The sequence below is a fragment of the Carettochelys insculpta genome, chromosome 3 (assembly GCF_033958435.1).
Source record: "Carettochelys insculpta isolate YL-2023 chromosome 3, ASM3395843v1, whole genome shotgun sequence".
In the NCBI taxonomy this organism is placed as follows: domain Eukaryota; kingdom Metazoa; phylum Chordata; order Testudines; family Carettochelyidae; genus Carettochelys; species Carettochelys insculpta.
In genome coordinates this window covers 179,398,426-179,425,591 of record NC_134139.1, presented here as the reverse complement: position 1 = coordinate 179,425,591, position 27,166 = coordinate 179,398,426, and the positions used below count along the sequence as shown (strand labels likewise).

At 46.8% G+C, this 27,166-nt stretch overlaps 1 protein-coding gene across 2 annotated transcripts; it reads left to right on the top strand.

Moving 5' to 3' along the window:
• CYS1 (cystin 1) lies at nt 1-27,166 on the top strand. Of its 2 annotated transcripts, XM_074991261.1 has the most exons (3): nt 27-1,815; nt 17,609-17,661; nt 25,827-27,166. In XM_074991261.1, the coding sequence occupies exons 1-3, from the start codon at nt 1,462-1,464 to the stop codon at nt 25,930-25,932; spliced, it is 513 nt and encodes a 170-aa protein (XP_074847362.1). In that variant the 5' UTR covers nt 27-1,461; the 3' UTR covers nt 25,933-27,166. The 2 variants fall into 2 exon arrangements, with proteins under 2 accessions (XP_074847363.1, XP_074847362.1); XM_074991262.1 differs by lacking the exon at nt 17,609-17,661 and having other exon boundaries at nt 1-1,815.

The window sequence follows — 27,166 nt, the reverse complement described above, 5'->3', positions numbered from 1 at the left end:
ATCTATCTCATTTCCAATACAGACTGACATTTTTAAGTACAGAGGGCCAAAAAAAATTTTTTTGCAATAAAAACTGACAAATCAAATACAGGGAACTGAAGGAAGGGGGTGAGATGTGGGGGGATGTTAATTGTCCTGCCTGAGATAATTACAAGCACCAAAGGAAGGGAACCAGTCCTTGTAATGCATGAGGTAATTGATGTGTCTGGTCATACTGTGGATTAATGTGCCAAATTTGAATATGCATTCCAACTCACAAATTTCTCACTCTAATCTGTTTTTAAATTCTTTTTGCTCCAGGACACAAATTCTCAGGTCTTTAACAGAATGGCCCACTCCACTGAAGTGTTCACTGGCCAGTTTATGTGTATGGAGTTTCTTGATGTCTGCTTTGTGTCCATGTGTTCTTTGGCAAAGTTTTTGCCCAGTCTGTCCAATGTACATAGTGGCAGGGCATTGTTGGCACACAACCAGATATATAATGTTGCTGGACATGCACGAGAAAGTGCTGTTGATCTTGTAACTATCATGGTTAGGTCTAGCCATGGTATCCCCAGGATAAATATGTGGACAAAGTTGGTGGAGGGGTTTGATTCAAGGAAAAGTTCCAGGATATGTGGTGTAGCCTGTGATTGCTGGTGAGAATCGTTCTTAGGTTGGGAGGTTGTCTATAGGAACCTCTGTGGTTCTGGAGTAAGCTGAAATTATCTTCACAACTTACTGAATGGTCTTATTTTCTCAGCTTGTTTGGCTTTTTAGTAACTACCTGATTCACATTTTAGGAAGGGCAATTTTGACGGAGCACAGTCCTTTTCTGTTGTCCAAAATCTATAATTACTCTGCAATTAAGCTGACCAGTTATGCGCAAGAGTACAAATATGCTGTATAAATAGCTTTACTGCAGTCTTGCCCTTAAAGGAATTAAATTAGAAAGCATGAGAGAATCTGAAAACGCTGTACTGGGAAAGCTGAAGGGGAAAGGGCTGGATGGCTCTGGAGTAAGCCGAGGTTTGAATCTGAAGTTTTTGCTTTGAGGCTTTGAGTTCTTCTCTCCTTCCACTTTACAGTCCAGGCTCTCACACACACGCACACAAAAAGAAAGTTGATTTGATTTGTCCTGGTTTCCACCGACAGCGGCCCGAAGTTGTGAGCTCTGCTTCCTGGTATTTCCTTTTTTAAGCTTGTTTCCCTCAGGCTGCTTTTGAACAGGCTCCACGTTCACACGCACGCACGGGCAGTCACGGCGAGGTTACACCCGCCTGGTTCCTTCTCGAGGGTAAATTCTTGGGCTTCGCAGTCGCTTCACTTCCCGAGCAAGTGCTTGGGGGCCGGGAGTGGAGACGGGCCCCGGCCCAGCAGCACAGCCGGCATGCCCGGAGCCGGCGGCCGCAGCCGGGCAGTGGAATCCCAGCCAGGCGCGGCGCCCCGTTAGGAGGCGCGGCGGACAGCGCCCCCCGCAGCATGGGCAGCGCCAGCAGCCGGAGCAGGAGGAAGCGGGGCTGCAGCCCCGGCGCGGATGGGCCCGCAGGGGGCAGGAGCAGCAGCGCCCCCAGCGGGCCGGGCGAGCAGCCCAGGGATGCTGCCGCCGAGCTGCCCAGCAGCCTGCGGCGGCCGGAGGCGGAGGCCTCGGACTGGGAGCTGCTGGAGGAGGTGCTGGCCGAGTGCCAGGAGCCGGACGCGCTGCTCCCTGCGGCCCGGGGCCCGCCCCACCGCGGACCCGCCGGGAACTGCTGGACCGGCCCCGGCCGGGACCCAAGGTTGGTAGCAGCAGAAGGGAGCGGCCAGGCCAGCGGGGCCGCCGGAGGGGACCAGGCGGTAAGTGACACCCGCTTACCCGCGGCGGCGGGAGCGGACTGGGGCCAGCAGCGAGGTGGCCCTGGGATCCAGCCAGCCCGTCCCACCCTGGAGGGGCCCCATGGCCCTAGGATCTACCCAGCCCGTCCCCCGCCCACCAGCAGCACGGCCCTGGGACCCACCCAGCCCATCTCCCTGAGCCCCATCGCCTTGGGATCCAGCCAGCCCGTCCCGCCCCAGCGGAGCCCCATGGCCCTAGGATCCTGTCAGTCTGGCCCAGTACCCGCTTCCCTCTCCCCAGGTCGCAGCCAGCCCATCTCCCGGCAGCCCAAGGCCTTGGGATCAAGCCAGCCTGTTCCCCCTGCCCTGGGCCCATCACTCTGTGATCCTGTCAGCCTGGCTCCCGGGCCCCCATACCCTCCCCCCAGAGCGCCATCCGGTTTTCCCCCCACCCTGTGTCCCAGCCAGCCCGTCCCACAAACGGTTCATCCCACTGAGATCCTGTCAGCCTGGCCCCAGTTCCCTTTTCCCCTAGGGCCCCAGCCTGTCGTCCCCCTCCCTGACTCCCAGCCAGCCTGTTCCCCCACCCTGGGCCCATCACCCCGGGATCCAGCCAGCTCACAAACACACAAGGGGCCCATCCCCCTGGAGCCTCAGAGAGCCAGTCCCCCTGTCCCATCACCCCAGGGTCCAGGCAGCAGCGCTGGAACGGTTTTTGTAGTGGGGATGCTATCGGTGGGGTTTAGTATTTGGTTTTGGTGTTTGTTATGACAACGTCAGGCCAGGCTCGGAACCCCTAGTTCCAGCACCACTGGAGCCAGCCAGCCTGTCCCAGGCCCCATCCAGCCCAGTCCTGGGTGCCCATTGCTCTGGAACCCAGCAAGCCTGTCCCCCTGGGGTCCCATCACACTAGGACTCGCTAACCCCTGCCCCCAGCCCCATGCCATTCAATCCATGGTCCTGGGATCCAGACATCCTATTCCCAGCCAGCCCAAGTTCCCCACTTCCTTTTCCCCCAACCCATTGCTCTTGGCAGGGCTGGTGACAGACTTTGCTGAGCCCTGGGCAATGTGGGGAGGGCTCGGGTCTGGGGCCCCCGGAAGGGGTGTGGCCTCTGGTGGAAGGGACGGGGCTAGGGACAACCAGCCTTGAGTGCTGCCCAGACTGTGCCACACCTCCTGCCACCAGCCCTCAGGGTGGGCCAGATCACATCTCACCCCTGGGCTCTGGCAACAATTTAAAGGGCTCTTTAAATCACTGGGCTTTGAGGCAGCTGTCCCCTGTGCCTTCTCCCATCCTGTATACACACATCAGAGGCCCTGGTACTCATGACCTTGGAATACTGCAAGTCCATTTCCCCTGAGACCCACGTAACCCATCCCCAGCTGACCCATCTCCCTGGGACCCTGTCAGCCCAACCCTCCCCCCATTCCCACTCTCGCCCATTGCCTGGGGGGAAGCCGGCCTGCCTGCCCACTTGGGACCTCAAGGGTGAAGATTCCAGCCAGCCTAGCCCACCCTTGTAGCAGGCTAGTAACTCAGGCCTCAGTAACTCAGGCCTTTGGAATCCAGTCAGCCCTATTGCTCCCATCCCTGAGTGTCCACCTAGCCCATCTCCCACTTGGACTCCTACTCTACCCCAGTGCCCTGGGATCCAGCCAGCGGGACCCTGTTGGGATGTCCCCTGTAACTCAGCTGACTCATTTCCCTTGCAGGTCTCCAGCTATCTGATCCCTTCTGGGAGTCCCAGCTAGCCCATCTCCTTGGGAGGGGCATCCCAGCCAGCCTAGCTCCCTGAGTGCAGTGCAGAACTAATTTCTATAACGTTCACTGATTTCTTTAGATCAGCCCTCCAGTCTATAGGGTTCTCCCCTTTCTGGGGAGAATTGTGTTGCTTATTTGTCCCTTTCTTTTAATTTCATCCAGTTACTCCTTGCCCATCTGGCTTAGGTGTTTATACCCCTCAGCCAAACTTGTGGAAGGGTGAGCACTTGTATCTAAGTACTGTTTTCCCAGCTGGTTCTCAGCTCAGGCCCCGTCCCACGTACATTGGAAAAGTCTATTGTAATATAGCCATCGGTTTGCCAAACTACAGCAGTCGTTTTTTTTTTTTAAATCTTTCCTGATAAATCGTTCCCTGTATCATTTCTGTTGCTCTTCTCTGAATTCCTTATCACTTTTATAGGAAATATAATCATGAATGGCTCATGCCAGTCTCAGGTTTCTGTGCTCCATTAATGTTTTTTTACTTCCTTCGATTAATTCCTTGCAGAAGTATCCCAGGGTCATTACATAAAACATAAAGTACAGCTTATATTTTTCCTTTGTTCAGTAAGCAGTAGTTTGGAACCTGAAAATATAAATAACTGCAGTACTTTTTAATGTTTGCAAATGCACTGCAGTAACATCTGGAAAAAAAAATCCCTCAGTCTTTTTCCTATTCAGCAACAACTGAATTTCTTGTAAACAGAGGTAACATAAACAGGGTTTTCTTCCTGTCCAATAAAGACAACATTAACTTCAGCTTCTGTATCTCCTCCTTATTATGATGCCAAAGTCACCAGGAACAGGATGTGTTTGTTAAATGCTGCTGCAGGAGGGACTACAATTTTTTGGGGAATGACCTGATACTATTTTTTTAAACTAACAAATATTGAGAATTTGGAGAACTTTCCCCCATCAAACACCTAATAACTTTAGGTTAAGCTAAATAGAGCTTAAAGACTGACAGGCTTGTTTTAAGATTATATTAGTCTTTCTATTATAAAACTCTTCTTTTTATCCAAGGGATAATTATAACTTTGATCCACATTTCCTAACAGAGTAATTATTTTGTGAAAAGTCAGAACGGACACATTTTAAAAAAAAGAAAGGAAAACCCTGAAAATAAGCTTTGTTTAGTCACCATGGATTCTGAAAATGGGGGAAAAAATAGAGGTTTAATATCTTTTCCTTGCTCTGATAACCCGAACACACTCAATTTTAAAATGCCATAGCCAGACCAGAACAGACTCAATATTTAAGGCACAGAGAACCAAAAACAGTAAGCAAGGAGGACAAATCAGAAAAAGATAATCAAGGTGAGCAAATCAGAGAGTGGAGGGGTGGGGGGGAAGGTCAAGAATTAGATTGAGCTTCCCCCCCACCCCTCCACTCTCTGATTTGCTCACCTTGATTATCTTTTTCTGATTTGTCCTCCTTGCTTACTGTTTTTGGTTCTCTGTGTCTTAAATATTGAGTCTGTTCTGGTCTGGCTATGGTCTGAAGAAGTGGGTCTGTCCCACGAAAGCTCACCCAATAAACTATTTTGCTAGTCTTCAAAGTGCTACTTGACTGCTTTTTGTTTTGATAGTGTATAGACTAGCACGGCTTCCTCTCTGTTACTATTCAATTTTAAAATGAAAGCTTGATCCTAGAACCTTTATTCACATGAACAATTCTCAATCATGAGCAATCCCACTGACTTCACTCTTTAATCTTTACCCTAATAAAGGCTAGAGAGCTAGAGGCTCCACATTTTTCATCTGCACATTACCCAAAGATTGGTGATGGTGTTTTTAAAAATAAGACAGCTCAGTTGAAATTTGACAGTTAAGTGTAGGGTTATTTTTTAAGAAACTACATTTTTAATATTCTGTACATTTTTATTGTAACATAATAAATAGGCAAACAACTGTAAGTCATGACAGGTAATAAACAGGGTTACTTTTTTATAAAAATAAACCAAAAGAAAGTCAATCTATAAGAGCAGGTATTACGAAAATGCTGAACTGACAAATCAATACCGGTACAAGAAATGAAGAAATATGTCTGAAGCAGACATCTCTTAATGCATCTAATTGGGTCAAGGTGGATACAGCATATGCTGTGTGATATGTGATGCCACACACTGTTTTTAGCCTTCTACAAGCTCCTGCTGAAACTCCTTACAGGATTTAGTGATCAAACACAGTAATTTTCTGCCTTCTCCGACTCACATTTGCCAATATTTCTCTTTCACAAACAGTATCACATAAGGTATATTGTAAATGTATTTGTTATTCACCAATTGTCTTTTTCATTTATTTTGCTATTACTTCTATAATTTCTGATATTGTGCCCTAGTGGCAATTCATGTCAATTGAATATTTCACTTAAAAAGTAATGAAGAATATTAATATGTGGGCTTCAGAGGTAGCACCACACTGAGATGAATCAGGGTCAGTTCATACCTCTTAAAGCAGTACTTCAGGCTCCCTATGGACTCGCACTAGGCAAGATTCTGATCCTCGAGTCTAACTCGTGATGAGGACACTTTGGAAAGTAAGGCAGTAATCAGGGTAGGAGAGAATGGCACAGTCTGTCCCCCAGACACATCTGTATTACAGTAAACTCTTTGATATCTGGCACCCCTGGGACTGGGAGCTTGCCAGGTATTCAAATGTGCCAGATGGCAGAGTGGTGTCTTCCCCAGTCCCCACCATGGCTCTGTGCCTTCCTGCAGGGAACTTTTGTACTTCTCCTTGACTCAGCTCAGCTCTTCTGTAACCCCCCTCTACTGGAGCTCGGGGAAGTGGGTGCAGGGATAACTACACTGATTAGAAGAGTCTCATATAAAAGTAGAATCCTCAGCTGTCTACTCCAGAAAACCTTTAGTCCTGCTTTGTGCTACTGGAGTGGCACAAAAGCAGACTTGAAGAGGGCTGATGCATATCTGCTCAGCTCCTTCTTCTCCACCTCATGGTGGGCGGCAGCTCCTCCCACCACCAGCTGCATGGCTGGGCTGCCCTTCTCTTTCACAGCACCTCCGACTCCTGGGGGGTCCTTGGTGGGGCCTTGCCATGCCAGTCCTGCTCCTGTCGCAGCTGCCCCGAATGGTGGGGCTCTTTGCCTCCCCTGATATCAGTGCGCTGCTTTCAGCTGCCTCCGGTTTCAGCATGGCCACATGCTTGGGAACATTCCTGGAGTCTCCAGAGCCCAGCACCAGCCTGAGCAGCCTGCTGCACCCAGATGATAGAGCACCTCCCCTTGGCAGGGCTGCCTTGTCCTGGGCCGCCAGCTCATGGGCACCCCAGCGCCAGGGGCCACTGGGCACACACCACTCCCTAGGCAGTGGCTGGATTCTGCTCCCCGAGTGACCAATGGGCAGGAGAGGGTTGGGATGGGGAGGTGGCTGTGAGCAGCACAGTCCCCAGAGCAGGAGGCCTAGACACCGGGATGGTGCCTGGTGCCAGTTCTTCCTGCAGCTCAAATACTGGTTAAAAGAGAGTTTACTGTAGCTCAAACTGAACACTTGCATACATTTGGTAGTAAGTGAGGAGCACACAAAACAACCCAATAGGTTGGAGGGAGGCACCCAGGGCAGAGGCTTGTGCACCACTGGCTTGGAGTAATGGGGAACCTACATCTACACGTGCCCCAAACTTCGAAATGGCCACGCAAATGGCCATTTCGAAGTTTACTAATGAAGCGCTGAAATGCATATTCAGCGCTTCATTAGCATGCGGGCAGCAGTCACACTTCGAAATTGACGCGCCTTGCCGCCGCGCGGCGCATCCAGACGGGGCTCCTTTTCGAAAGGGCCCCGCCTACTTCGAAGTCCTCTTATTCCCATGAGCTGATGGGAATAAGGGGACTTCGAAGTAGGCGGGGTCCTTTCGAAAAGGAGCCCCGTCTGGACGAGACGTGTGGCGGCAAGGCGCGTCAATTTCGAAGTGCCGCTGCCGCCCGCATGCTAATGAAGCTCTGAATATGCATTTCAGCGCTTCATTAGTAAACTTCGAAATGGCCATTTGCATGGCCATTTCGAAGTTTGGAGCACGTGTAGACACGGCCCTAGAGTGCATGATCAGCTACCATGATTTCAAATGTGTCAGGCTGTGTCTGCAAGGGTAGCAAGACGGGTTTTCAATTATGTTAATCTAACTCAGTTGAGCTAGCACAACTGACAAAAGCATTCTCATCCCCTCCCGAATCATTTGAAGACATAAAAGAACAATTACAGGGGCTTTGCAAAGAGCATTAACTCACCATTTAAGTCAGGGGTTTTTTTTTCCTTTGCAACCTGGAATGCCAAGTATTTTCATGTGAAATTTCAAAGCTGTTCTCACACATATGGTAGGATTCTGATTATATAGCTAGGAAGACTGAGGCTAGCAGTAGCCATAGGAATCAAACCCAAATCTCCTGATTCCTACGCTTTTGGGACACCCAGATCATGCTGCCAGCAGTCACCATTCCTTTTTAAACATCCATTTAATTTCAGCCACCCACTCACTCACCCATCTAGAGCCTGAGCGAGCACACTTGTTTTTCTGTCTCAGAAAGAATATTTGTGGTTTTAGAAAGGCTGCCATAGTACAGTCCATGGTGGCAGCTATCTAGGAAAACCAGAAAAGACTGTGATGCCATTGCCTTATTCATCACGCTTTTGGCTTCTTACCTGGAAGAATGTATAAGCAACTCTTTTTAGTGGCTTTCCTTGCACTGTTATAGCCTGCACTCCATAGTGACATAAAGTGATTACAGTACATTCCAGCACATGGGATGGCATAATGAATGGTATAGAGGAGGAGTCAACAACCAAAATAGCAAGAAGAGCCTTTTTTTTTGAATTTGCTAAAAAACTCAGTAATTCAAGAGCTGCAGTGCATGTGAATATGAGACGGTCCTTAATAAATAACACCAAATCATACTTTTTGTAACCCCTATTTTAAGGACAGCGCACACACAATGATTCGTAATGCAATACATGTTTACTGCAGGATGTTCACAAACTTTTTACATATTCTGTTTCCTCACACTTTACCTGTGTGTTTGTACCACTCACTGTCTTCCTGACTTTCACTCCCGAACCTAGTTTAATTATGCTAATTACGCTTCATGTTTAATTTCAATTTTCTTTCTTAAATGCATGTTGCCCTTCACAGCAGGAATGCCACAAGCTTGCTTTTCCTTTTCAAAATAAAGGCTTTATTAGCAACATGATCAAAACATAGACACAATATCATATCCCACAATACACTGCACATATTAAAGGGCGAGTTATCCAACATTTCACGATCACATATTATTTGCTATTTAGATGAGTTGTTCATTGTTGGGCTTTTCCGTATTCACTGTTTATTGAAAATAATCAGGAGGGTTGTGGGGTCTTGTTTTGTTTTGTTTTGTTTTTAACTTTGCAATTATAGTGTCAGGAGCCACAAAGCCCTTAAAAAGCCACCTGTGGCTCCGGAGCTGCAGGTTGTAGGCACTGGTATAGACAATATTTAGCAGACATAGCTCAATGGATTGTAATGTACTTTTAAACACCTGATTTAGTCAGAAAAGTAGAGTATGCTTTTTACAACCAGAGAAATGCCTTTCAGCAGATTTATGTGAAACAGTGTCACCTTGTGGCTGGTTAGCTAAATCTTACTTATGCTCTGTATTTCATATGGATAATCACAGAATCACAGGGCTGGAAGGTACCTCGGGAGGTCATCTAGTCCAGCCTCCTGCTTCAAGCAGGATCAAACCCCACTAAGTCATCCCAGTCAGGACCTTGTCAAGCTGGGACTTAAAAACCTCAAGGGGCGGAGAATCCACCACCTCTGTAGGCAACACATTCCAATGCTTCACCACCCGCCTGGTGAAGTAGTTTTTCCTAATATCTAACCTACACCTCTCCCTCTTCAACTTCAAACCATCACTCCTTGTTCTGCCATCTGACACCACTGAATCCAAAGAGCCTCTTTTCAGTTCACACATGTATGCACATCGACACACAAACACCCACTTTTTATAGTATTACATTGGCACTGAAGTGTGCTCCTTTACGTGTTAAAGTACTTTTTAGAATGGAAATAAACGTATTTTATTCAACACTCTTAAACATCATTTCCAACATTTAAAAATTATTGTTAATGGTCAAAAGTGCCCTCAAGTCAAGTCACTCATTCCATGACTGAAAGACTAGAAAACACATGCAGGGAACATTCCTGTCTTGGCACGGAGATGAACCAGATGACCTAACAAATAGATCTTTTCCAGCTCTAACATCTGTAATTCCATCAACTTCTGGCTACAGCAGGGGGAATTATGGAAAATCCAAACAAATTTTTTTTCCAACTGTGCAACTCCCTTAGTTAATATCCAGGGTTGGAGCTCAATGATCCCACGCTGAATGTTTTACTTTTTGTTTTTGGAGATCACAAGCCACTAGCTTTAACACAAGTTTGGTGTTTGGCCAATGGATGAGCAAATTGCTAATTGCCTTGTTATCTTAAAAAAAAAGAATGCTGCTTTCAAAGAGCTAATGTTATCCCAGCAAAGCTGTGCTGTGCTCACACAGACGTAACTGAACAGAATCGCCACTGTGACACAGAGGTGTTTTTTCTACCAACATCACTTTCTGGTCTTTACAATGAATTTGGTTCACTTAGCTGCTTCTGTCCCATAAAGGATTGCAGATCTAAAGCAAAAAAAAAAAAAAAAGAAGAGTGGGGAGGAGGATGTTTACCAGAAAAACATTCAGATCTCAGATGTTTTAGAGGAAGGGTCCTCTGGGGGCTCCCCATATTGGTCTTCATTTCCAAAGCAGAGCCTTTGCCAAGCATCTGTCCTAACACTCTTGGACTGGCCACAGGATGCTTCTGCAGACTGGTGAGATGTGCCCCTTTCCAGGCTTGAGTGCTCTCCTTGTTGCCTGGGATTCCATTCTGCAATGTCACATGTAGTAACATACTAGGCCAAATTCACCCTGCAGTAATGATGCTGTCTTCAGAGCAGTTTCACTGATCCACCAAGTTCTAAGGATTTGTGTCCTCGCCAAACTCAGCACCATGTGCCAAAACTTTCTTCCTAACCTGGAAACAAAATGGAAAGAAAACAAGGATGAGGCTCTGTGGTTGGGCTGAGGATGGCTGAACGCTGCATCATGAGATGCTGACATCATTTAACTTTTAATTTCACTGTAATAGGAAAGGCACCAAACAACCCAGTAAGTATTTATTTAACTGCAGGGCAGACATCCACTTGTATTCAAGTCTTAACTCACATTAACTCACTTAAAACATAAATGTAAGTAACCTGCTGCACATTCACCATACAAAATACAACTAACAGGAGCACATCTGGATGGAGTTAGATTTCTGCCTATGTCTATTGCATGCTGTGCTTAATGGAACATCTCAATATGCAGTATAATTTGAACTGCTGCTAAGATCACCTCTTTCTCCTGGTCACTCTGGCCACGTTATCTTGCCCATCTGGGAAGAACTAAGAGCAGGCAGAAGTGTAGGTAGATGGTGTACTTTACCTTCCTCTCGCTTCAGTTTCCCAGTTTTTTCTGGAGGCAGTAGATTACACAGCAGCATGAGAGAGGTAGCCGAGTTAGTCTGTATCTTCAAAAACAACAAGAAGTCCTGTGGCACCTCAGAGACCAACAGATAGTTTGGAGCATAAGCTTTCGTGGGCAAAGACATTCTTTGTCAGATGCATGAGCAGTAGATACGTAGGCGTAGATGCCTACATATCCTAAGACACATTTCTCTTGGGAAACAAGTACCACTACTGGTACTTCTTTTTTACAGAAAGAAGGTAGGTGCTTATTTTACGTTGTGAAACAGTTTTCACTAACCTGAGACAGTCTTGGTGACTAATTAATTCTCTCTTCTGCCCACATAACACATACAGTGTGGAGGAGTTAGCCTCAGGGGAAGGAAGTCTGTTCTATACTTTAAACCAGGGGTGAGCAAACTTATCCACAAGGCCCCATTTGTCGCCTTTGCAATTAGCAGTCCCCACTGGCCCCACCTGTCTAATGTAATCCAAAATGACTGAAATTTTGGTTATGTTCATATGAAAAAAAACCCACAACCTTTTCAGCATATATAATAAGTATGTAGAATATAAAACTTTTATTAATCAGTATATAAATGTGAATACACAGACATTAAAACCGTAACACAGTTCAATATTTGCAATGAGATGGATGAGCCTGAGACCCAGCAGATTGTGCTGCACTCCCTTACAAAATTTCATGCCCCCCCCCAGTGGGCCTGTCCCTCATTTTATGCACTCCTTAAAACATCCAGCATTCTGCATCCTAGAAAAGTGTTGGAGGCTGGGAATATTGGCTACATTCTCCCAGAGCTAATAGCAGACTCAAATGCCCTTACAAGTATGTATTCCCATTCACTGTCATTGGAATGATGTGCTGGTAGCAGTTCAACAACCAGAGGAGAGATTCATGCCTGCTTGTGCCAGGAACTGCAGCCACTCTGTCCACCTGAGGGAGGGATTCAGCCTGAGAGAGCAGACTGCCTTCTCACAGGGTTACTGCAGGGGATGCTGTCTTTCTAAAAAAGGCCCTTTTGTTCCCCATTCATGAACAGTGCTGCCCATGCTTTGTGTGCTCTTCTGGTCCTTTGTAGCAGAGGGGATGATGTAATGCTAAGCACCCCATTGGCAAACTGTCTTCCTCCCTCTGCCTGGCACTTGGACTTAAGCAGGAGGCCATGGCCCTTGGTCTCTAAGGTGAATTGCCTGCATGTGAAGATGCTATGTTCTTCAGCAGCAGTGACAGGAAGGGGAAGGTTGCCAACTTTCTCAACCAGATGCACTGGGCGGACTGGATGCCATTGCAATTCTTAAGGTGAACTCTGGTTCTCCCCTCTGAGACACAGAATCCTGTCAGACCATACATGCCAACTCTATGTGTGCTCCAGGCTTAAACACCCAGCAGCGAAAAAATTAATAGAAAAATAAAACAGAGGAGGTGCTCAACACTGGTAGGGTCAGATTAATCTTTCATTGGCCTGGGTGCCTGGACTGTGGCCCTGGCATCCCCTGCAGTAACCCCATGAAAAGGCTCTGCCCATGCTCTGCCAAGTCCTGGCTCCCAGTCAGCCTCTTCCACCAGAGGCCTTGCACATGCTCTGCCCTCAGGTCTCACCCCATGTGACCTCTTCCACCCAAGGCCCCACTTGCTGCTCACATGAGAGGTGGGAGCGGGGAAGGAAAGAGAAGGAAACAGAGAGGAGAAGCTACTGGCAAAAACAAATGTCAGCACCTGAATGCCAGGTGGCTCCTCACACCATTCCCACCAATACCTCATCCCTTTGGAGAGTCGTGGGGAACAGGTTTCTCTTTTCCTCCATAGAATGTGTGGCCTGGTGCCAAATTACCAGAGCAAATTCTCAATGTCTCCACACAACCCCACGGCTGGACCTCTTGCTGACTTGTGCAACAGCTTTGTGTCAGTCTAGGAAGTCTCAGGACAAACTATATTGTAAAAGAAAAAAAAAGTTGAACTTTTCTGGTGGTCCATGTGAAAGAAGCTGGGGCCTAGCTTTTTAAAGGTCTTTATGTACTAAGCTGCAGGTTTAGGCACCTAAAGACCTTTAAAAACATGGCCCCTGGTTGCTAATGGACCACTACCCCTGTCACCAAAGCCACCAGCATGCAATTGTCTACCTTGTAGACAGCTGTAAAAGAGAGACGACAAGGATTTGCAAAGTCACATGGACCACGCGTCCATCCCAGCATTGAGGAGGTCATTACCATTTGTCTGCACAGGCTTTTTTTTTTCTCTTACAGCTGTAGTGAAGTCAGTGCAATCCCTTTCCAGCTATGTGCAAATGAACTGCCTCCACCTGCACAAACTCAATGACCTCTCAAGGTCCCTTCCAGTTCTCTGAGATATGGATATCTCCACAGGGGTTGCACAAATCTAACCAAATTGGGATTGAGCTCAGTTTAGTTCACTTGGTGCAAAGCAGTACGGTACCTGGGCTGGAATAAAACAGGTGACTAAGATCATGCATTACTACACTGTCTTCACAGTGCGAGTGTAGTTCAAATAGATATAAGGCCAGCACGGATACTCTGTCTAGGCTGGGTGTTGGAGCAGTTGTGGCAGTGCCCGCTTCAGTGTGGGTTAGTCTAGTAAGTAAATTACCCAGACTTCTGGATGGGGGTTTGTACAGCCCAGGCTTGTGTAGGTTCATGGTTCAAGTAACCTAGCTAGAGTAAGAGAGTTATGTCTACTCGGCAGGTTTTTTCCAATGTTACTTATTTCAACATTCTGATGTCTAAATAAGTAATGTTGGAAAATCATAGTCCCAAAGCCACTGCATCGGGAAATGGAGAGTTCTCATTTACAGCCACAGTTCAAAGCTCCAGCATTGTGAAAGGAGCTTTCACATGAGCTGGTAATGGCTGTGCTTTGCTCGCACACATGCCTTTTCAACCGTCAAGGGGCAGGAAGCTGTGAAAGTCATTTGCAGTGCTGGAGTAATTATTTCGAGGGAAAAGCTCTCGTCTCCAATTATCCTACTTGGCAGTGTGAACACGTTGGTGGGGGAAGGGAGTTGGAAAAAGAAAACCCAAAACACTGTGTAAACAAGCCCTACGGGTATACAATACTACAAGTGTTGCAGTGGCACAGTGTAGATGCTTCCTACAGAGACAAAAAGTCTTGTTCCACACTGTAATAACTCCAGTCCCTTGAGCGGCGGTGGGTGGGCCAGTGGAAGGCATTTGACCTAGCTGCATCTTCAGAGGGGGTGAGTCACCCTATACTGCACAGGGCATGAACATTTCCACGGCCCTAGAGATGCAGCTAAGCCACCTAACATTTTAGGTGCAGCCCAGGCCTAAAGTTAGCTGAACTATGCCTCCCTGAGCTGCAGGCACACGCAGCATAGGCACAGTAAGGCTGCACCCCATTAAGTCATTTCTCAAGCTAGCTTGGCCTGAAGAAGCAAAGCACAGCTGACTCACAGGCTGTAACCTGGGCAGGAGGCTTTTGTGTTGTGCTGTAATTCTGGTCCTTTGCGCTGTCATTTTTCCAAGGAAATCCTTTTCTCTTTCCTTTTCCATTTTTTTTTTTTCATGTTCCTGCAAAGAAAATGAAAGCTGGGGCCAAAGCCTTTTTACCTCACACAGGTTTGGCCCTGTCATTGGAGTTGGACCCTTCCTCTGACTCTGTCAGTCCTGGGGTGGGAGGTCAGGGTTGGCCAATCCAGTACCATCGTTTCAAAAATGTAAATTAAATGTTCAAATCGTCCTGGCTGGGTGAGACTGTTATTGGAAGCCACTCACCCTCCTGTGAGAGTAAAAAGACAGGAGAGATCGAGGGGAGAAAGAGGAAAAGGAAAACACTGGCCTTGGCATTGTTCTCTGCAGCAGAGCACATCTGGGGAGGCTGCTGAATCTTCGCTTTATTACAAATCAGTGTCATTGGGCCTAAACAGCCCCTGGGCCTGATCATGCCTGAGTGATTTTTAACTACTTTCACATTTGGCTGGCCTCAACCACGGTGCGTTGATAAACCCCAGGATTTAAATGTTCTTGAATGCTGGGAACTTGGGGCCTGGCATGAGAGGGTCTCTCCATGCAGATTTGTACATGGAGAGGGCCCTCGTGAAACAGTAGAGGGTCAGAGAGCTGTGTGGCAGTGGTTTGGTGAACCCCAGAGATCTGCCTGGGGATAAAGAACAGGTAGTGGGTGAGCAGGATAGGGGCAGGCCAGTTAAGGAGGGTATTCATTGTCCCACTTGCCAGCCGTGCAGAGATCCCCCCAGAAGGATGCTACAGCCCAGTATTTCATTGCCTTCCCCCATCTCCTGTGACATGGTGCAAGGAGCAGCAACTAGTTCTGGAAACCCAATGCACTGATGTAATAATAACAGTACCTAGGGAAGGATCATTAGAACCCTGGGCAGCTCAGAGGAAGAGGGTCTCTGCTCAGTACCACTGGGATAATATTTAGGGTGGGAGCACTGAGTCACACCCTCCTCTTTCCCTGTCTTCACCTCTCACTGCTCCAGGCTGGGGCTACAACTGCAGCTGGCAGCTCGGACCAGCAGCAGAGCCTCTGGGACCTCAGGGATGGCATCTGGGGCCCCAACGCCCATTAACACTGGGTGGCAGCCAGGACTCTGTGGCTCCCAGGCACAGGCTGGTGGCTGGGACTCTGATGCAGCCAGCACTGGAGACACTGGGCCCAAAACCTGAGGGTGCCTCAGCACTCCACACTCTCCTACTCCTGAACTTCTGTCTCAGCGTGGCTGGTTTGACTCTCCCAGGATCCAGGCAGACGCCTGGGGCCCAGAACGTAGGCGCTGGCCCCACACCTGTTCCACAGGAAGCAAGCCCTGCTCCCCACAGAACAAGTGGGAACCTTGCAGAGGTTTCTTCCACTTTGTCCTTCCTTGTATGTTTCCTGTGGAAGGCGGAGCTCCCGTCCCTCACTAATTAAAGAAAACATGAACTGAAAATGGGAAACTCTGCCACACCCATTTCTCTTCTGTCATGGAAACCCTGAGCACTTGAGGCAGCTTTCCTCCTGCACACCCTGTGAAACGTATGCACTGTAACAACTCTGCAGAGCTGGGAACATGGAAGACAGTGCTTCTGCTTTCAAAATATAAACATGGAGATGCACTGTATTACTGCAGCACTGCAGAGGGTGTCCTCCTGCGTTGCTTGTGTAACTGCCCACAGGCGGACTTAAATCTGGGACCTCCGGAGCTTAGTGCAGGAGCTTCTGCAGTTTGAGCCGAAAGCCAGATGCCTCTCAACTAAGAATGTAAAGGAGCCTCAGACTTTCCCTCTATAAGTGGTCTAAGTGCCATTGAAAGGGACAGTGAACAATGTCCATTAGGGGTGTGTGTTACACTTAGTTCCACCCTGGTTGCGTCTACACTGGCCCCTCCCTTTCAAAAGGAGAGTGCAAATGCCGCAGTTTGAAAATGCAAATAAGGTGTAGGTTTGCATATTCAGTGCCTCATTTGCATAATGGTAAGCACACATGTTCCAAAAGTGCTCCTTCCAAAATGCAAAACAGCCATGTAGCTGGGGTTCCTTTGAAAGGAAGGCCAGCTTTCAAAAGCACCCTTCTTCCTAATTTTTTTCAGGAAGAAGGGTGCTTTCAAAAGAGGGTCTTCCTTTCAAAGGAACCCCGTCTACCTGGCTGTTTTGCGCTTCGAAAGCAGAACTTTCAGAACGCAAGTGGCCACTGTTTTGCAAATGAGGTGCTGAATATGCAAATCTGCACCTTATTTGCATTTTTAAACTGCCACATTTGCGTGCCCCTTTCAAAGAAACATGGAGACACAGCTCCTCTGTTCCTTTCACTCTTTGCAGTAACGTCCCCAAAATGTCTGTTAACTAGCACTGGACAATAATGAGAAAAAATGTTTGTAAATGGGATTTCCCTTCACTTGCATCCATTGTGCTTCTAAATTGCTACTTGTGAATGTTAGTGTAAGTAAAGTTTCCTCCTTCGACAGAAAATGAAGGTTGGGTCTGGGATACGATTTCAGGGTCACAAATTTAGTCAGATCTCAGTGAGACAGTTGGTACCAGCACTGCCAGCTAGAGGCACAGCAACAAAACTGTACTCACAAGTGATAGTTGTAGGAGTGATTCTCAGTTTTTATGAGGCAGGAGGTGCTTCTCCTCAGGGACTTGTTCAGAATAGTGAGATGAGAGGAAACAAGGCAGCTTTCTTTTAATTTTTTCCTTAATTACATCACTACCCTCAATTACAATAATTACTTTCCTCAGTGCAAATTAGGAGGCTTAATTAATTAATGTTTAATGGTTTCAGATCCTGAGATCAAAGACACCCCATCTCCTTAGGTGCTGAAGGTGACCTAGCGAGGCTTTTATAACTAAAAGCCAACAAGCTTATTTCTCACACCTTGGGCACCTTGATTGCCTTTACTGAGCTTGCGCAGAGCTAAGCCAGGGCCAGTGTGGCTCTTCACATGCAAAGGTAGCTATATATTTGCAAACATTGCATTTCAAATATGACAACACTGCTCTGTTTATTCTTTCCAAGGCCTGCTTAACAAGAAGCACACAGGACCCAGAGAACAACAACTCCGCCAGTGTGTAAGTAGCATGTCACCATGACATTTGGCAGAAAGGCACATCTTCCTTTCACCTGTTACATCTTCCACACTGAGTGTGGTAGTAGCAAATCACTTTAATAGCACATACTGGCCGTGTCTACACGTGCCCCAAACTTCAAAGTGGCCATGCAAATGGCCATTTCGAAGTTTACTAATGAAGCGCTGAAATGCATATTCAGCGCTTCATTAGCATGCGAGCGGCAGCGGCACTTCGAAATTGACTCCGCTTGCCGCCGCACGGCGCGTCCAGACGGGGCTCCTTTTCGAAAGGACCCCGCCTACTTCGAAGTCCCCTTATTCCCATCAGCTGATGGGAATAAGGGGACTTCGAAGTAGGCGGGGTCCTTTCGAAAAGGAGCCCCGTCTGGACGCGCCGTGCGGCGGCAAGCGGAGTCAATTTCGAAGTGCCGCTGCCGCTCGCATGCTAATGAAGCGCTGAATATGCATTTCAGCGCTTCATTAGTAAACTTCGAAATGGCCATTTGCATGGCCATTTCGAAGTTTGGGGCACGTGTAGACGTAGCCACTGTGTGTCTTAAAGTAGAGAAGGCTCTTGCTTCTTCTGTCCCTCACCACAGGTCCCTCTGGACCACGTACCCTCACTGCTACTTCCTAGAGACCTCAGGCCCTCCAGTACCTCAGCTCTGAAAGAGCGGGGATCTCGGCCTCAGAGAGTTTAAGGGCAGAAAGACACCAGGTCATCTAATCTGACCTTCTTTATATCACAGGCCACCAACGCCAGCCAGCACCTGCACAGTAGATCCAACAAAATGAATGAGTGAAGTATCCAGCTCACAGGAAGTGAGCCTGTTGCCTGCCGAGGTGCACAAGGCCCTGCAATGGGAACCTCTGAAGGGGGGGTCTGGGGTGGATGGAGAGGTTGCCTGCACACGTTCTATGGTACACCTGAGGAGGCCTCCTGCGATGTGATGCTTTGGAGGGCTGTAGGAAAGGGGAATGGAGGCAGAAGAAAAAGCCAGGCTTCAGTGGGAGTACAGCACCGAGTTTCAGTCTTGAACACTGTGGGGGCAGAGGGAGGGAGATCAGTCATGTGGCCTTTTAAAGAGCCTTGTCCTGCCAGAAGGAGTTGTAGGTCAGTCTGACTGAACATCTTGGCCATGAAGCTGAGTGACCTGATAACAAGAGATATCACTGATGGATGTGATATGAATAGGGCTCTACTAAATTCATGGTCCTTTTTGGTTAATTTCACAGTTGTAGGATTTTTAAAATAATAAATTTCATTATTTCAGCTATTTAAATCTGAGATGTAACTGTGTTGTAATTGTAGGGGTCCTGACTCAAAAAGGAGTTGGAGGGGAATCCCAAATTTATTGTATGAAGGTTGTAGTATTACTTTTGTGCAGCTGCTGGTGGTGGCACCACCTTCAGAACTGGGCAGATGGAGAGCAGTGGCTGCTGGGCAAGACCCCAGCTCTGAAGGCAGAGCTTCCACCATTAGCAGTGCAGAATTAAGGATGGTATGTTATGGTATTGCCATCTTACTTCTGTGCTACATTCAGAGCCTGGCTCCCAGCCACCAGCTGCTGCTTTCTGGCCACCCAGCTCTGAACGCAAAGAAGACATAAGGGTGGCAATACCATGACCCTTGCCCCCAAAAACCTTGTCACCCTCCTGCAACTGCCTTTTGGGTCAGTATCCCCAGTTTCAGAAATACTGTTATCCGTAAAAGCACAGAAGAGACCAGATTTCATAGGGGGAAACCAGCTTTCACAGTTCTTTATGCATTATGTATGGCTATGAATGTGATAGGGCCTTTGGCATGGGAGCACACACGCTGGTGGCACAGTCCTTTCTCCCTGCCAGCACACTTTGTTTTTGAGCCAATAGGAAAGTAACATGGGCAAGAATCCCATTTTCTGAGCAAGATTCTCATCAGCTCCAATACCTTGACAGCTGACAAGAATGGTGTGCAGAGGTTAGGAAGAATGGTCACGCAGGCAGGAACTGTCAGTCAAAAACAAAACCCAAAACTCTTCTGATGTTATTTCCCAGCACCCTCATTGGCCTTTGCACTGTGATTACAGTTGTTCTGTTTTGTCTGGAAAGGCTTGCTGAGCCTTTTGGTGAACTAGATCATGCTAGCACATGAGTCAAAAGATTACCAAAGGAAACACTATCAGCTATAGGTGCTGGCTAATCCACACCCCATCTTCAGCCTCTACGAGGAACTTGCTTATTTCTGCCACTTGGAAATTCAAAGGAAATAATTGAGATTCTGCAGTAGAAAGTGGATCACCACTGGAGAATTCAAAATCTCAAAGGAAAACGTGGCGAGTATTTAGAAAGATATCTGGATAAAGGAGAAAGTGAGCTGAAGCCAGTTGATGAAGAAGCAGAACCTTAATCCTATTTACACTTTGCTCTGCCAGTTTAAGAGGGTTTAAAGTGGAAGTAAATGTAAACTTATTCCTACTTTACGCTATGCAAAGGGACCTTAGTGTAAATAACAATCAGAACTATAGTCTCTATAGCATTAGTAACAGAGAGGAAGCCGTGCTAGTCTATACACTGTCAAAACAAAAAGCAGTCAAGTAGCACTTCAAAGACTAGCAAAATAGTTTATTAGGTGAGCTTTCGTGGGACAGACCCACTTCTTCAGACCATAGCCAGACCAGACCAGACTCAATATTTAAGGCACAGAGAACCAAAAAGAGTAAGCAAGGAGGACAAATCAGAAAAAGATAATCAAGGTGAGCAAATCAGAGAGTGGAGGGGTCAGTGGGGGAGGTCAAGAATTAGATTAAGCCAAGTATGCAGATGAGCCCCTATAGTGACTCAGAAAGTTCCCGTCCCGGTTTAAACCATGTGTTAATGTGCCGAAGTCACTATAGGGGTTCGTCTGAATACTTGGCTTAATATAATTCTTGACCTCCCCCCCGACCCCTCCACTCTCTGATTTGCTCACCTTGATTATCTTTTTCTGATTTGTCCTCCTTGCTTACTGTTTTTGGTTCTCTGTGTCTTAAATATTGAGTCTGTTCTGGTCTGGCTATGGTCTGAAGAAGTGGGTCTGTCCTGCCAAAGCTCACCTAATAAACTATTTTGCTAGTCTTTAAAGTGCTACTTGACTGCTTTTTGTTTCTATAGCATTAGTAACTCGATGGGAACATCTATTGAACTAATCATTCTGTCCACAGAATTTCAGTTTTTGGAAAAGTCAAGTCCAGTAAATAACATTTTGTTCCTAGAGTTGGCTCATATATCTCTGGACCAGAGTCTACTCTGTCACACTGGTATAAATGTAGGTTTGTGGAGTCACCCTTGGTTGTACATTGGTGTGCCTGAGAAAAGAATCAGCCCCATGTGGACTCATTTAGAGCTATCATTGATCAAGCCAGTTGCTGAAGAAATGTCAAAACCATAAACAAAGGGGACGAATGAAAAGAAGAAACGAGAACATCAGAAAAGCTAAAAAAGGATGCAGTCTTATTTGCTGCTTCTCTCCTGATGAGAAATTCACAGAGGTAGTCACGTTACTTTGGATGCTGTCTTGCACCATCCAGACAGAGGCACAGCTACAAAATGATAAAGGGTGTTGTGAGAACAGATAGTCCTGGAGGTTTGATTTGGTATAGGACAATCACAGATGTTGGCAAAGATCCAATCAGACAACATCATAATGCAGGAAGTGAAGAAGTGTATGTTTCTTCCTCAGAAGGCCACTAAGAAACTGGCATGCATCTCACGCAGGCAGGGTAGCACTATTGTCCCCTGAATGAGATATCTGTGGGATGTTGTGGTGATCACTAATGCCTTTCGCCTTCTGATGTGCCTGGATGCCATGGTGGGAAAATCACAGTGAGTGCTGTGCATGACATCATCAGGAAGCGAATCCCCAGGATGTTCTCCAACCAAAGTGTTGCCACCTACCTAAGAGGCCCTTTAGTAGGTGACTTTGGAAGAGACAGAGAGACTTTGCTTCACTTTGGACTTGTGCCTACAGTGCTGGGCAATGGCTGGAGCAGCATATTGGCTGCCACTGGATGTGGTACAAAGAATCCCAGGAGCAGGGAATGTTGGAGGCACAAGTCAAGAATGTTAAGCATGAAGTCATCACTCTGAGAGCTAGAACCATGCAGGACAGGACCCTGAAGGATGCCATCCATTGCCAATATGCGGAAGATCTAAGATGGAAACCAGACCAGGGCAAAGCCTTCAGAGTGATGGGCAAGCAGGAGGCCAGCAACCACTTCCTTCCTGGAGATAGTTTCATCCCATTTTCTGACTAGAGATTCATACACAGGACCCCACTCAACTTCATCTTGCTGATCAGAGCTGTTTGCCACTGGAATCAGGACGAGTGATGCAGAAAGTGTGCCTATGCCAATGAGACATTACCCCCCCACCCCACCCCCTACACACAAACACACACACTCTCCATCTTATGAGGTGCAAGCCCCATTCCAGAGCCTGGCAGCAGCAACACAATGACAGCCAAGATCTAGTCAAAGCCACCCTGATACCTGTAGGGAAGTTTGCTGTGGATGCCGCTGTCCCTGGAACAGACAGGCAACTGTGACGCCACATCATTATCACTAACGAGGAACAGAAGATCTACAAGGTGGATGTCACAATTCCCTTTGAGCATAGGATCCAGCCTTCAGCAGTGCTTTGGTTTAAAAGCTGGAGACGTACACCTCTTGGGCCACTGCCTTGACAAGTAGGGGTTATAGCATTCAAACCCACATACCGACATTTTTAAAAAGAAAACAACAGGGAGTCCTGTGGCTCCTTAAAGACTAATTAATTTATTTGGACATAAGCTTCTGTGGGCTTATCCAGTTATCCACTGTGGAGCCCACTTTGTCATGCATCTTTGTCGTTTTAATATTAGTTTTAATTAAAAAATTTAAATAAGTTTAGTATTTTAGACACCTTGTGTTGGGGTATTGTGACCTAGCAGCAGGATGTATCAGCTGGCCCAATATGTCTTTTCTTTTGCTAATTACTATGATCTATGACCACTCCTGAAGCTTAAATTTCTAGGATGGTGGTGAAGTTTGATATCGATATGGCCCTTAGTCATCAGTCACATTTGCTTTATGAAGGAACATTTATGATTTATTCTTTATTTTCTCATCCCCAGAAAAAGGATACATCTTCCTTTAAAAATTAATTTTTTGATTCCAGATTTCCTGTTATGCCTTTGCTGCAGTGACCAGCAACTCCACACTGGACCGTGGCAAGGGTCACAAAGCAGGCAGTGATCTTGACAAAACCCCCTTATTGCTGATAGTACAAAGCAGAATTGTGGACATTAAATCGTATTTCTACATTTCCCTTTTCTATTGCAAAGTCATTGGGTCCTGCACACCACTTTTACGGGTTACTCCCATGGCTTACTTACTATATGAAAAAATAAATCATGTCCTCTCTGTTGAAACGGAAGGGAAAACTCAGCAGACTAACTTGCTTTTGCTGCCACTAAAACTTGTGGTTGGAGAAACTGTGGGGGAAAAAAATGAAGAGCCTCTCAGGTAAGAAATTCACATGACCTGTCTGCCATGCCAGCGGGCCTGTTAGAGAAATAAAACCATTTTTGACATCTGCAGCTCTTGACATTTCCACAGCTAGAGCAGCTTAGCAGCTTTCTCAGATGGACAACTAGACAGATGAGAATGTTTTGTATTTTAAGGGTTGACGTACAATCAGTGAAATGCTGTGGGCCAAATTGCTCCAAAGCAATTACTGCAGGACTGTGACGGCCATTGGGTGTATGTGCCTTTCGGAGACTCCATAACTGCATCTTTGTACACAGTGAAGAACTTGGGGCTATCAATGAAAGCTATCTATAAACAAAAGTATTTATTTAGTAGAAGCTTCTGTTAGAGACAAGTTCTCAGGGGGCCTCAGTGCAGTTCCAGTTCAGTGTGATCCATGCACCTCTTACTTTTTAGCATCTGAAGTATCCATCATATGATTTCATCTGGGAGAGGTCCTCTGTTTTCCACTCCAAAAGATGCTAGCAGTGGCAGCAATCCTGTCATCTCTGCCTTCATACCATTAACTTCGATTTACCAGCAGTTCTGTGGGCTTAAACTTCTAGCCCCACGGTGGCCAATATGCTTGCCACATGTGGCGAACTGGACACCAAGGTGTAGCAAGAAGCAGCTCTCCAAGCTGCACACATGCAGTGCCCTCCGCCCACTCGCTCCACAACTTGGTGGGACAAGCGCATGGCAGCAGTGGCTCCTCCTGTGGCTCTTGCCCTGGTGCAGCTCCTGAGGTGGCGGCTCTGGTGAGTCACCAGCATTCAGTTTGCACAGGGGCAGGGAGAGGAGGCTGGGGGTGCCTGGTTCTTGGGGGGGGGGAAGAGCATCGTTAGAGCTGGGGCGACTGGGGGGGAACTGATTCTGGGGGAGGGGGAAGGGCATTGTTAAAGTGGCAGAGCGGGGGTGCCTGGGTCTGTGGGGGGAGGGCATTGTTAGAGCAAGGGGGAGGCTGGGGGGTGCCAGTCTCTGGCAGGGAGGGCATTGTTAGAGCAGGGTGAGGTGGGCTGCCTGGTTCTGGGGAGGGCATTTATTTAGCACAGGGGGTGAGGGCTTTGGCGAATACAGAAGGACAATCACCATAAGTGCAGCGATCCTTTAGTTACTATTGGACACCACCTGTTCTATCCACTAGGAAGCAAGTTTCATCTGCTGGAATGTAGCTGGAGCCAGGCTAGTTGATACGGAAAACTGCTCTCCCTAAGTACCATGTAGGCTGGGTGTGAAAAAGTGAGCTTTGGACAAAGTACCAAATATAAACCCACTTCAGGGCTATAAGAAAGCCCCACAAAACCCCAAGTGTCACTGGATGAAACACAGGGCCCAGCAATACCTCCTGGGAAGTACTGGCCGAATTCAGAGCTTGGAAGATTTCCTGTCAGCTTGTTGAGGACGGTCTCTTGTGGATTAAACCATTTCACCCTTGTAGTGATGTGTGGTGCAGGAGGAGCAGCAATTTAGGGGCACAGAAATAGTCACTTCTTACATCACTGTACAAACCTATGACAACATTCACAGCACTGCTGGGGGCTAGGTACTTACTGTCCCTCATCGACAAACTAAGCAACTGAGGCACAGATGCAAATGGACCTGAGGCCCCAGAGGGTGCTAATGTGAAAATAAGAATTTGAATACAGGGTGTATTGATTAATCCACTATTGCTGACCCCAAGAGTTCAAAATCATGCAATTTTTGGTAGTCATTTTAGTCCACCACATGCACACCAACCCTATGATGACAGGGCCCCATGCCTCCTTTGCAACTCCAGGGCTAAAGCAGGTTCCTGTTTCTAGACAGTGGGCTGGGGAGCTCCCTGCCCTCTGGTAGAGGGTTGAGGCCACTAGTCAGATAAAGAGGAATGGCAGAAGTTATTTCCGCTGTGCTGCCTGTGGTCCACACAGAGGCATCCCATGACAGTAGGGACACTGGAATCATGCCTCTGAATTGCTGGGATAATGCTACATGTAGTGTTTGGGGGAGGCAATTCTGTATTTAGTAATGCCTGTGCTGTTAAAACACTATTAGCAAGATGGAGGTTCTGTAGGGTCAAAGCTGGCCCCGTCCCCCTTCACTTTCTTGGGGCTAGAGGACACAGGGAGTGCAGGATTGTGACTACTCAAAAGAACGGAAGACTTAAGGCCCAGGGTGTTTGCCCTCCACCTTTCCACAGCTTCAAGTGTGTGCTGCCTGATGTCTGCTCTGTGGAGTGGTCAAATAGGCCTACCTAGCAGAGTTGACTGTGTCTGTGGTAACTAAACCTCTCCACTGTTCTGCTAGTCCTCCTAGCCCAGCCAGGAAAGGGTAGGATTGAATCTAGAAGTGTTAGCACACATACCGCAAACATTCCATCTCCAATTATGCCAGTGAAAATCATTCTGGTTTCTTCTCCGTGCTTGTTTCAGAGATCTCTGTTACCCAACAATCACTAATGAGCATGATGTGTCTTTCATATCAGAAAATAATTTACCATTACAGAATCCATGGTTCAGGAAGATAAGTGGGTTTGGTTTGACTTTTGCACTCACAAATACTACTGTTTCTCTTTCCCTCTGTTAGAGATACAAGGCTTACTGGGCCTGAGGCAACTCACTTTTCTTTTACAGTAAAGATACGTTGTTGTCTCATCCTGCAGGTGTCCAGTCAGAAGCAACAAGAAGCCCGAGCTACAATCCCCAATATTGTATGATTACTCTGAAGAAGAGCTCATGGCGAGCATTGAACGAGAGTACTGCCGCTAAGAGCCAATGCTGTATGATCGCAGCTGATTGTGGCACATCTGAGTGAGGGGTCTGCCAAAACAGTAAGTGGCAGTGAGTGTGTTCTGAAGAAATGGAAAAGATGAGAATGAAATGAGAGAGAATGTTCCCTTTCCAGAGGCTGGCAGCATTGCAGGACTCTAAACAACTCCTCTTTGGCAAGGACTGAACCAGTGCACTGATTAAGGAAGGAACCCTCACTGACCAACTAACAAAAGCAATCTGGTGGGGAAAAATAAGATCTTATTACTTTCCTCTTGTAAATTAATCTTTAAAAGCCAGTTTCTAAGTAGTACTTGTGTATGAAAACTTAATGGTTTTGTAGGCTTGAGATGTGCCATTTTGACTGACTGAAATCACTCTGAGAAGTACAGCTAATTATTTGAATAAATATTTACTTAGCAGGATATATCCAAACTTTACGTTTCCTGAAACTGAACTCTGGGTCAAATTCAGACCTACTGTAAGTGACTTGCAACTTTTTACACCAGGTGTGAATTTGCCCCACATTTTTAAAACATATTTCACAATACAGAAAAGGGGAAGGACGGGAAACAGTCATTCCAAACTAGAGCTGCAGTATCTAAAAGTTCAAATCCCAGTTCTCGACAGGGGCGAGCTTCCCCTATGAAACAACAGGGTGGGGATCGTTCTGCATGTGGACATGGCTCTGTTCTTTCCGGCTCCCTTTTTCCGTAGAGGCAGGGACTGAAATTGTCAAGAGTCCTGTTCTCATAAAGGAGAAGAGCTTGTCTAGTTTCTTACCTTCTCTGGCTTACATGGGAATTTTCAATTCGTGCTTAATTTAAAATTCAACACATTTATCACCAAGGACAGAAAAGCATAAAAAACACACGAACAGACTGTGTAAACCCAGAGACTCAGAGATTTTCAGTATGACTGACAGTGAAGCCCTATACTTTTTATTTAAAGCTTCTCTTCCTCTTTTTTGAGCTTGATAAACTTGGAGTAGCTAATACCAAAATTAGAAAAAAATAACTTCTGCCTTCTGATGGAACATAGCACAGGTCAGATAAAATTTCAAGGGCAAATTGATGAGGCAGATGCTAATGGAAACAGTGGGATATACCTTATGACATCAAAGTTTGACTTTCCCTTTGTAGTATAGGGTATATTTGTTTTTTTTTACAAATGTGTGCACCTCATAATTCTCAATAAAAAGCAAAAGTCAAGTGTCAGTTTGAGCACAACTGGA

Coding starts and splice junctions, on each gene's coding strand:
- CYS1 (XM_074991261.1), top strand. CDS start 1,462: ATGGGCAGCGCCAGCAGCCGGAGCAGGAGGAAGCGGGGCTGCAGCCCC. Junction 1,816..17,608: donor CCGCCGGAGGGGACCAGGCG/GTAAGTGACACC, acceptor ATTCTTTCCAAG/GCCTGCTTAACAAGAAGCAC. Junction 17,662..25,826: donor AACAACAACTCCGCCAGTGT/GTAAGTAGCATG, acceptor CTCATCCTGCAG/GTGTCCAGTCAGAAGCAACA.